The sequence below is a fragment of the Artemia franciscana genome, chromosome 8, assembly GCF_032884065.1.
Source record: "Artemia franciscana chromosome 8, ASM3288406v1, whole genome shotgun sequence".
Taxonomy (NCBI): domain Eukaryota; kingdom Metazoa; phylum Arthropoda; class Branchiopoda; order Anostraca; family Artemiidae; genus Artemia; species Artemia franciscana.
Window position 1 is genome coordinate 38,856,664 of NC_088870.1, and position 12,308 is coordinate 38,868,971.

The 12,308-nt window shown below is 33.7% G+C and overlaps 1 protein-coding gene across 2 annotated transcripts in view; it reads right to left on the reverse strand.

The window, feature by feature from the left end:
• Positions 1-12,308, reverse strand: part of LOC136030399 (uncharacterized) — a 224,900-nt gene that overhangs the window by 92,763 nt on the left and 119,829 nt on the right. Inside the window, exons 10-12 of one of the 2 annotated variants that reach the window (XM_065709344.1) lie at positions 10,022-10,117; positions 6,116-6,342; positions 2,421-2,696 (exon numbers count right to left, since the gene is read on the reverse strand). In XM_065709344.1, the coding sequence (XP_065565416.1) occupies positions 2,421-2,696; positions 6,116-6,342; positions 10,022-10,117 (599 nt within the window). The remainder of the gene's footprint in view (positions 1-2,420; positions 2,697-6,115; positions 6,343-10,021; positions 10,118-12,308) is intronic. The other variant, XM_065709345.1, reaches the window with a different exon arrangement.

Below are 12,308 nucleotides of genomic sequence, written 5' to 3' on the forward strand. Positions count from 1 at the left end.
TATTGTACTCTTAATTATAGAAAGCACCCCCATGAAAAAAGAACCATGTAGATTTCAAATCATATTAGAATATTGCACTCATAATTAGAGAAAGCACCCCGCCCCTTAAAATTCGTGTTTAAAGTATTTCCTATCCCCCTCTCCTGAAAAAAAGAACTAAGTAGATTTCAAATCATATTAAAATATTGCAATCTTAATTAGATAAAGCACCCCACCCCTTGAAATTCGTGGTTAGAGTATTTCCTATCCCCCCTTAAAAAAGAACCAAGTAGATTTCAAATCATATTAGAATTTTACACTCTTAATTAGAGAAAGCATCCCATCCCTTAAAATTCGTGGTTAGAGTATTTCCTATCCCCCCCCCCTGAAAAAAGAATCAAGTAGATTTCAAATCATATTAGAATATTGCACTCTTACAACAACAAAAGAGAGAGTAATGAGGACTTTTTTCCCAAGACAGTGAACCAACAAAACCTATTTGAACATTTCGGCATATTGAAATAATGTATTATTATTATTTAAGTTTCGTTTGATTTCGATTGCCTCGCGGACCATTCGTTTGATTCCTAGGTCATTGCTAATTAGAATTCAAACGATTAGAAATCGAAATCAAACGAAACTTAAATAATAATACATCCCTAAATAGAGACTTGGGTGAATACACACTCAACCCTATGTACACAAAATTAATTATAGAAAATAATCTATTTCAAAATAAAACAAAATAGGAACGAACAAAAACAAGCCCAATCCCAAAAGAACTATCAGATTAGCTGTAGAGAAGGCAAATATCGCAATAAGAAATTATTCCAATTTGTAATAAATACAGTTAGTGAAATGAATGAACCTTTTTAGCTTGTAAAATGTTAGCTTTTATCACACAGTCTTGGCTGAACTTTTCGTTAAGAAGTAATGATGCCAAGGCTATTTTAAAAAAAAATGGATTTTTAACTGAGAACTTTTATTGTAAGTGTTTTATTGTTTTTTAATTTCTTTGCTGAAGACGGCCCTTAGATATAGGGCTGAAATATTCAAATAGGTTTTGTTGGTTCGCTGTCTTGGGAAAAAAGTCCTCATTATTCTCTCTTTTGTTGCTGTATTATGGAAAGGCAGTGTGGTCTTCGTCATTATTTATTGCACTCTTAATTAGAGAAAGTACCCCACCCCTTGAAATTTGTTAGAATTCATTCCAAGCAGGGGTTCCCATTAGCATCCCAAGCATCTTCGGTTTCCCATTAGCAGTTTCCATAATTCATTAGTACTATATACTCATCCCAAGTATCTCGTCTCCCCATTAACAGTCTCCATTATTCACTGGTTCCACAAGAACCTAAAGCATTTTTCAACAGTTTTCTGAGAAAAAGTAGTTGAAACATTGCCCTAAATAATTCAATTGCCTAGTTAAAATTTAATAAATTGTTGAATAGATAGTTGTAGATACGACCCTTATTTTATTCAGGGAAGAAGTGATTTTGTTAGAAACACATTTCTAAGCATAAAAGGGTGTGCAGCTGTCGCAGTGAGAGCTTGCAATAATCAAAAAGCATGTCACTCGTCTAGTAAGTCTAAACAAAGCGGTGAAACGGCCACTGATACAACGGTGCAGTGTTTCTACAGTAAAAACATCCATGGAATAATGGTGAATTTTCATGCTATGAAATTGTTAAAAATCAGAATGGCACCTGTCATAGAAGAAAAGATTCAAATGGAAGTAAGAAAAACAAACAAGGGAAAAAGGTCAGTTATACCTTTATTTCTAGATGAAAAAAAGGCAGTAGTAATATTTCCAAACCAAACAGCTGTTCTACAGGCTAGGAAACTGATTTTACGGCATTTATGAACTGAGCGTTTCAGCCTACCTGAAACAGTAGATTTTGTCAAGTGTAAATGTCCAAGCATGATCATTAAATGAATCCCGGCAGATATTTCTAATTAGACGTGAAAATATCCGTAATGTACCTATGAAATTAAAAAAAAAAGACTTCCTTGAACACCTTTCTAAGAAAAATAACAGTATATTTTTATCAGTGAATCATCAAGAAGCATGGAACTTGTATTTCTAACACAATTTTGACGGATCAAGAAACGATTTTTTTTAACCGAAACAGAAGCTAACCAAGTATTCATCCACACGAACTACTACTACTACTGCTACTACTAACATCTCACCGCAGCACGAAGCCGCCTGAGGCCAACACACCTACACACGCTCATCCTCCATCCCAATCTATTCAAATCCTCCCTCTTTACACCCTCCCAAGTACTAAGACATAAGACATAATTTTCTTCATTGGGCAACACGAAACCCAGCTGCCGAAGCAAAATTTACCTCCCTTTCGGGACCTAGCCTTAGGTAAGCAATCACAGCAATCACAGCGAAGCAATCACGTATAGCAAAAAAAAAGAAATAGGCGAGTTACCTGAGCAGGCCTGCGGTGGGAGAGGAAAAATGAGTGTTGTTGATGACTTGCGGCGAGCAACAGCACATCCTAAAGACTGAGGCTTGAAGGATCGTAGCTGTTGCATAAAGTCAGAACATTCCATTAACGCTACATCAGCAAAATGAAGATCACAGAATATTTGATTTTTAAATCTCCGTGCCCGTTTCTGACTAGGCCCAGTTAAATTTACACCACACGAGTTACATCTTAAACATTCTTCGTGATAGAAATTGTTGTCGTATACACTTGAATCCTCTGCAAAAACAGTTAAATTCAACCACTATAATTAATAATTAAATTGAACAAAAAGCTGGCTTTTCGTCGCCTACAAAAGCTGGCCTTTTGGCCTTCTGCTGGCCTTTTTATTATCTCTGGCTCTGGCACACTTGTTATTATGACGTCAAGTTAGGATGTTTTTCATTTTATTTTCATTATAAACGAGAAATAATTGTATATTTATTTATTTATGCATGTCTTTTTTTCTCGAAAACGGCTCCATATTTTTTCGGGAAAATTGGCATACTGAGGTATTCTGGCCTAAAAAAAAACGATCTATATAGGTCAAAAGTTTGAGAAAATTTGTTAAAAGCCTTAATTTAGAAAAAAAATATGTGAGTGACGTTATTTCTATATACATCAGTATTCCAATGATGTTGTCACGCTTATGTGGAAAAATTCACGATTTTCATGGATGGAGAAGTTTATATTTGCATTTATTTTGACAAGGGATTACAACAATTCAAAAAGTTTGAAGCTTAGCAGAAATCGTTGTTACAAATCGGACTTGTGGTATTAATCAAATATCTTTGAATAGCACAGTATCAAAATACATTAAATTACGCAAAGAGCAAAAAACTGATAATTGCAAAAATATTTATATATATTTTAACAAGGGATTACAACAATTCAAAAATCTTAAAAAAGAAAACCAAAAGTTTGAAGCTTAGTAGAAATCATTGTTAGAAAAACATTATTACCGAATTTCTTTTCTTAAAAGTATAAGCAATGTCTTTTTAAGACATGAAAAAAGTAGAAAATTTTTCAAATTCAGCTCAGAATCGCGGTAAAATTCTAGTTAATTGACTTCTTGCCATCTCGGAAAGAGTTTAGGTTAGGAAAATGAAACTTTCAGGGATGGATCTACAGGCTAAAGTATGTCCCGGGAAGGTATTTTAAAGTACCCACCTCTATTCCTTCTCCCTCTAGTGAGCCCTGAAATTTGCCTAGATGACAGTTCTATACCTATTGAATTTTTGACAAACAACATTTTACCTTAATTTTCAGTTACTAGTTGCTTTTTCTCTGCCTTTGGTTCTGAAAATGCAATTCCTGTTATTTGAGTAGAATTTTGAGCCATATCAATGTTTTTTTTGAAAATTTAGGAAATGTATTTGCATATCTTTAAAACCTTATAAAATGGAATTCGAGCAAAGTTATGAAGCTGAAAATAATTTTGTTGTACTTCAATTAAGCAGAAGATCTATTTTGCAAGGTTTCACTTTTATAACATACATATTTTTAAAGGTCATCAAAGGTCAGGACCCTCTAGAGGGAGAGGGAGTCGAGGTAGTTGCTTCAAAATACCTTCCCGGGACATACTTTAGTCTGTAGATTCATCCCTGAAAGTTTCACTTGCCTAACCTAAACCCTTTCTGAGATAGCAAGAAGTCAATTAACTAGAATTTTACCAGAATCACTAAGGTTATTACATAAACTGCAAAAATATTTACGGTGCCTGAGCAATAATTTTAATGTTTTAATTCAAATTACATAAATGCCAGAAAATTTTAAAATTAGTTCGCTTTTTTTGTAAGATCCACTCGCTACGTAATTAAGCTTACAGGTTTGAACATAACCAGTTACATAATGTCAGTAGGAAGGCCCAAAAAAACAGAATTTACAATTATTACAAATGATGATTCGAAATTTTTGACAAGGGATTACAACAATTCAAAAACCTTAAAAAAAATAAACCAACACTCCTCTCAATAACTACAACTTTAAAAAAAAATATTTAAAGCTAAGTTTTAGTTAAACCTATGTCTTCAAAACTAAGTTTAAAAAAACAATTTGATTAAGCACAAAGCTGAACGAAATTCCCTCCCTCAACTGCTCCCTCCTCAACGCCTCGCTCTTTACGCTAAAATTTGACTCTTTCTCTCAGATCTACTTTTTAAAACAGCAAAAAACCTTAGCGTAAAGAGCGAGGCGTTGAGGAGGGAACAGCCCCTTTCATATACGGAGTAATTTCTGTTCGTTTTAAATTTTAATGTCGCTCCTTACTTTCAGTTAAAATATTTGTTTATTTTATTTAATTTCTGAACGTTTTTGAATTAATGCAGTTTTGATTTTGGCTCTCCGCACATGAATAATTAAAACAAAATTTGCATGTTAATTTGTTTTTTTGGCTAAATGGCTTTCTCATAGTTTTAATCGGACAATTTTGAGAAAAAAGGAGCAAGGGAGTAGGCCTAGTTACCCTCAAATTTTTGGTTACTTAGGTTACTTGAAAAGGCAACTATAACTTCTAATTTTTTACGAACGTTTTTATTAGTAAAAATATATGTAACTTACGAATTAACTTACGTAACAAACTTCCATATTCGAATTCTTTTATTACGTATATGAGAGGTACGCCCCTCGTCAATACCTAACTCTTTACACTAAAGCTTAAATTTTGTCCTAATTCCTCAAGAATGACCCCATAATCACAAAAGCTGTAGAATAAATAGTTGAAATTAGTAAAATTACTTTAGCGTAAAGAGCAAGGTATTAGGTGGAGGTGACCCCCTCATATGCGCAATAATTTCTTTTTGTTTTAAGTTTTAATGATGCTCCTTACTTTCAGTTGAAAAAACTTTTTCATATTTATTTTTTCATTATTTTTTAAAAATATTAAAAATCCTGAACCCCCTTCATGTAAATTCTCTTCACCCATGACAAATTCCTCCATAGAAAGTTCCCCCGCATAAGCCCCTCCCCTCAACCCCTCCCCTTAACCAAAAAGTCCCCCTGAAAGCGTCTGTACGCTTCCCAATAACCATTACTATATGTAAACTCTGGTCTCAAAGTTTGTAGCTTGCAGCCCCTCCCACGGGGAATGTGGGGGATTATGTCGTCCCCAAAGACATAGTTATTGGGTTTTTCGACTATGCTGAATAAAATGGATATCTCAAAATTCTGATACGGTGACTTTGGGAAAAAATGAGCGTGGGAGGGAGCCTAGGTGCCCTCCAATTTTTTCGTCACTTAAGCAGGGCACTATAACTTTTAATTTCTGTTAGAATGAGCCCTCTTGCGACATTCTCGGACTACTGGGTCGATGCAATCACCCCTGGGAAAAAACAAAACAAATTTACCCACATAGATTACCCACATAGATTTTAAAAACTACCCTTTTTTGGGTATGTTCATTGAAAGATACCCTTTTTAGTATTTTTATTGAAAAAATGTAGAGAAAAAAATAATAAAACTGCCTCCATCCCAAATTTTGAGAAATACAATTTGCCCCCTTCTATATTTTCACTAATTGACGTCACTGGTCACATCCCCTTGTGTATTACTAGACAAAGGAGCCTTGTGAGTACCGGTGATGTAATTACATTGTTCTTTCTGTGATTTTTACAAATTGATTGGTTAAGGAGCACTCACAAGTCAGCATAAAATTCTCTTACCAGTTTGAGTTGAAGTGTCATAAAAGGAGGTAGACGTCTCAGCAGTCATTGTAGCAATCGTGCCGTCTGTAATTTGTGCTGCTGAGTCTCTACGACCTTTAGTCTTAGACAGCTCTTCTGATTGAGTTGATTGACGTCTGAAATTGCGGCAACGAAGCATTTCCTCTGTTGTTGATTGTCGACGAAAACCTCTGGCGATTAATATTTCCTCTGTAGTGCTTTGTCTCCTTAAATGACAGAAGACTCTTATATAGATGTGATACTAACAATAATTACCGTAATCCTTTGTAGCCTTTTGTCTCCTTAAATCATAAAATGTTCTGATACTGATGTGATAGCAATAAAAATTACGCATTAATCATTATAATTTTCGTAATAATCAACAATGATAGTAAAGTTCCTGAACTTTGCATAAAGAGTTACTAACGCTGTCCACCATTCTTTATCCCTCTCCCCTTAGTGTTGCTATTTTGGCCCTCTGTCTTATATTCTAACCGTCTGTCTTGAATTTGAAATCATCTGTCTGAAACATAAAATTTTCTGATACTGATGTGATAGCAATAAAAATTACCGTATTAATCATTATAATTTTCGTAATAATCAACAATCATAGTAAAGTTCCTGAACTTTACATAAAGAGTTACTAACGTTATCCACCATTCTTTATCCCCCCCCCCTAGTGTTGCTATTTTGGCCCTCTGTCTGAAATTCTAATCGTCTGTCTCGAATTTAAAATCATCTGTCTGAAACATAAAATTTTCTGATACTGATGTGATAGCAATAAAAATTACCGTATTAATCATTATAATTTTCGTAATAATCAACAATCATAGTAAAGTTCCTGAACTTTACATAAAGAGTTACTAACGTTGTCCACCGTTCTGTATCCCCCCCCCTAGTGTTGCTATTTTGGCCCTCTGTCTTAAATTCTAACCGTCTGTCTCGAATTTAAAATCATCTGTCTCAAATTTGAACCAACCGCTTCAAGGAATCCTCATTTTATTCTGGAAAGATTTTTGGTTTTATTGACTGTCAGTGACGCTGTGACTAAAAGCATACAATACTATCTTCTGTTTCAATAGCTTTATGCTTGCGGAAACCGCCTCTGACTAGTTTAAAGTGATTTCATGCGATCACTTTCATCAAACCAAAGCCATTTCTGCGTTACTGTTGGTTCAAATTTGAGAAGGATGGTACAGTTTTTAATACCCATAATACATGCGCATGCGCTTGATAGTGCGCAAGCGCACCGGTTCAAAATAACAATGCTGAGGAGTTACGTTTATGAAACGACCGTGATACGTCTGAACTACTTTCACCACCGTTTCTTAACGATTTCACCGAACAATTGAAAGACATTAGCTTTTCTTGAAGCTATGTCAACTAGGGTGGGCGGGGGTTCAAATTCTGGCTTCTTTCTACCATAAAAGTGCCCAACATTGGCATGGCAAAGCAGTAAAAAATTATTTTGGCTTTTAGGGTGGCGCTAATTCAACAAGTTGTAGAAATTGTGGATTACTCATTAGATATCGTGATAGTGCCTGTGACTTTATCTTTAGTTAAACCTTCTAATTAAGTTAACTGGCTTCCATAATTGTGACAATGAAGCTGAAAAGTAAATTAATTGATGTGATTGAGTTGACTGACGTTTAAAATTGGGACAACCAATTATTTCCTTTGTTATAATTGCCAGCAAAAGCCCTTTGATATTAATATTCCCTTTGTAGAGCTTCAGATTCTTGGAGTACCAAGAACATTCAAAATAAATACATATTGTTTGAATTGGTTAGGCGCAAGTTTACAAAAAAACAAATTAAGGAAAAAGAGGGAGTTCGCTTTTTAATGAAAAAACCATCATGTGCTGTTACGCAGTTTTTGGTAGTAGCTGGTGCCAAATTAAAAAAAAAAGAAACGTGGGTGAAAAGTCAGCAAATGATAAGCTAAAAATAGATGGCACCAAACAGCTTAATAAGATATAGATTTCCTTTGAAGGTAAAATTATCTTTTGAATCAACGGATTATTAACATTTGAATTTCTGAAGACAAAAAGCATTGTCAATTTTAGCTGATTAATTTCAATTATGCTTTGTCATGGTACAACGTGGGTACAGTGATGAAAATATGATGCTGGCCTGAAAAATTCATCATATTGAAATAATTAAACGAAATTCGTGGTTTTGTGATATGAATATACCTAATATGTATTTGGGGGAGTGAAAAATTCCTCTCTCCCACTACATTTCGTTTATTCCTTTCGTTTATGTTATTGTACTGTGTTCATGACTGTATATTTGGCTTTAAAATACACTTATCTATCTATCTATCTATCTATATAATCATGCCCGCTAATATAAATAATAATACATCATAAGATATAATTGGACACATTTTTAACGCTGAGACTCATAAGCAACGAGTAGCACCAATTAACGAAAATATAGGGGGAAACGTATTTTACAAGATATGAGAGGGGGAACGAGTTATTTTTAACGGAAATACCAAATAGGGCATTTTTTAATGAAATTACAAAAAAAATATTTTCTTTCAAATAAAGGAGGAGGGCGATCTACCGGGCTAAATCTAGTGGGAGGGGGGTTAAACATCCCCTGCCAAAAATAACCATCCGATCCCCAAATTAATGCACCTGGACACATACACACACACATACAAAACGTTACATTTTCTTTATCAAGAGATAAATAAATCGTGATTAAAACTGGTCTTTTTTAATGTCCCCAGCGTTTATTTTATAGGTTTATTAGCTATAAAACCGAACATTTCATGTGTTGTTACAAAATTGAAGGCTGAAATACGGTAAGCAACATTCCAGAGGCTGAGCATGATAGGACAAGAGGACCAGAGGCTGAAGAATAAGAGCATGATACTTGTAGTTTTTAAGCATCATTTTTTTTAACAATAAGTTTTTAGAAATATAGTCAAATACAAAAAGGAGAAATCTTGACAAAACATAAAATAGAGAAAGTGAAACTGATAGCAGAGCAAAGGCAAACGCGAGAGAAAACCTTAACACCAGAGCCACCGAGGAGTATCGGTGCACCTTCATATGTTGCTTGAAATACTACTGAGACATTCTTAAGAGTAAAACCATTTTAATTGGTGCAATAAGGAATAAGGGTCATAAGGATTCTACAACCTAGGATGCTTATGCACACAATTTGCAGAGAGCAGACTTGACCCTACCTACATTCATATATAAGATGATTAGGAGGACCACGCCATCTCATCTTCTATTAGACTCTTTATTGAGCGTGAGTAAAAAAAAGATTATAATTGAATACACCATCCCCTTCTTCTGAAACAATAGTCATTTCGAACGTCAACCCAGTACTAAGATGAATAAGAAAATAGAATGATGTCCCACCTTATTGTCATTAGCGCTATTCACCCTATTAATGATAGTGCTCTAAAATAAAGGATCCTTATTACCGCTATACGCTGATTAAGACAAGCCACTACACCATTTAAGACCAATTAAGATACCAAGATGACCATATAGACGATACTTACATTTTCAAGTATTAAATTTCTTCAACAATAATTTTCTATAAACATGCTACGAGTACAATCTTGAAAAATATGAAACAAAATAAAATCGGTAGATGATAAAATTCCGATGTATGATGACCTTAGATTTTAGATCAAGTTCATAAAACAGAAAAAAAAATTGCAAAACAGGAGTAAAATCACAGAGAAGAACAGAAACATCGCAGGAAGATCACTGTAGTACGGTATGTATATTGCAAAAAAGCCAAAGAAAGCTGGTCAAAATTAAAGCGCTCACTAACACGACAAGAATGCTGAAATCAAGCATATGCAATTCCAATTAGCCAGAAATTTAAAGTATTCTCAATAATGGATTGTAATTTGGCATTTCCCTAGTAATACCTGATGAGTGACTCCTTTGGTGATGGTTCTCTAGAACTGCATGTGCTTGAACTATCCGATCTGTACGTTCTAGCTTTCGAACCGCATCGACGAGCCCTAATAAAAAGATCTGAATGGTTATTTTTTTTTTTTTTTTAATTTTCTGTCAATAATAAGAGATCAGCTTATTAATTTAAAATTCAATCAAAACTGGTATAATAATTGTGATGAGTGCAAGGAAGAATCCCACATTTAAGCAACTTATAAAATGATTACTAATTAATTAAATAATTGATTATGCAACGAATAAACATAGATAAGAAAGGGAAGGATCTTTGTTACAAAATTTGCTCAAAGGCTCTAAACTGGAGCGAGACAAGTCCAGTTTTTTTTTTTTTTTTTTTTGTTTTTTTTTTTTTTTTTTTTTTTTTTTTTTTTTTTTTTTTTTTTTAGTTTCAAGGACTATTTTTTCTATTCTGCTTTTGATTAACATAGACAAACCTTAGCAATATGCTATAAATGACAACATTTCTCGTCCTTTTATCAGTAATTTAAACATTAAAGTAAATATAATAAATTAAATTAAATAATACATTTAAAATGAATATTAAATGCTAGAATTTTAATATTAAAGCAATAAAAGAAAAATTGAGGACCGTTTTAATAGAATGCAATTGGCTGAAAACACAATTTGGCATACAGAAACTATAAGCTCTGAAATTTAGAACCCTCCTTTGAGGGTCGGTTTTTGGTAGATTTAGAAAAAAAATCGATGGGTAAACAGAGTAACAAATAAAAATACCCATGAAAATGTGTAGTCTTTAAAACTGCTCAAGTAATAGTAAACAGAAATGTAAAAATTATTTTTCAAAATTATGGCTGTACTTCTTTCTACCAATTTTTCCTTTCCATCTTTTCTCATCTTCTCTGCCTTTTCCAGTGTAGTGAGTAGAATTCAAATACCCGGTTGAAGAAGTAACAACCCCCATTCTTCTTCCTAACTCTTAGCATGGGTCCAATCTACCTTTTTTGAACGTATTATTTGTACATTTCATTTTATTCATATATTTTGTTTATATATTATTAAGTAATTGCTTATATATTTAAACCCTCTTAGGAAGATATGTTTAATATTACAGAGATATGAATTCACACGTTTTTTGGAATATTTGGTGTTCAAAAATGAAGAATACCGCTAACTTATTAAAATCCAATTTCCTTAGAATTTTAGGGTTACAGAATTCAGGGTTATAAAGTCCAGCTTTACACACAGATTTTCGTAACATAAATAAGTAATAAATAAGTAATAAATAATAAATAAGTAAATAATAATAATAATAAATAAATAGTAAGTAATAATAAATAATAAAAATAATAAATAATAAATAAGTAATAAATAAGTAATGGATAAACCAAAGCATGGAAATTCCATTTCCTAGCTCATTGAAAATTCCAATTCTTAGCTCCTATATTCATTGTAAAACATGTTATCGTGCAGCAATTCCATCTGCTGTGTCAAACACCAAAAGGAACGGTTACCTAGATAACGATGAAGACCACATTATCTTTCCAATGGGGAATTTAACTAAGTCAAAGAAATTTTTTAAACTTTAAATGCATTTTTTGGCTACATATCCAAGGGTTGTCACCAGCAAAACACACAATTAAATAATTGTGTGTTTAAATAAAATAGACTAACAAGAGCTAAGAGCTCATATGGCACTTGTGACGAGACCGGAAGAGCCAAGACCTCATATGGCATGAGCTCTAGCAAAATTCTAAGAATCAATAGATTGATCTTTAAAAAAATCAGAGGCTTAATGCCGGTCGGGATTTAAAATAAGAGCTCTGAGACACGAGGTCCTTCTAAATATCAAAATTCATTAAACTCAGATCACCCACTCGTAAAATAAAAATACCTTATTTTTTCTAATTTTTCCTCTCCCTTAAGCCCCCGAAATGGTCGAATCGGGATGAATTTGTGCAGCTCCCTGACACGCCAACCAATTTTCATCGTCCTAGCACGTCCAGATGCACCAAACTCACCAAAGCACTGACCCCCCAACTCCACAAAATAGAGCAGATCCATTCCAATTATGTCAATCACGTATCTAGAACTTGTGCTTATTCTTCCCGTAAAGTTTCATCCCGATCTTTCCACTCTAAGCGTTTTCCAAGATTTCTGGTTTCCAAGATTTCTGTTTCCCCCCTCCAATCCCCCTATGTCCCCGATTCCAAATCAATTTGAAAATGGAGCATCTGAGACATAAAATCTTTCTGTCTATCAAGTTTCATTAAGATCAAATCA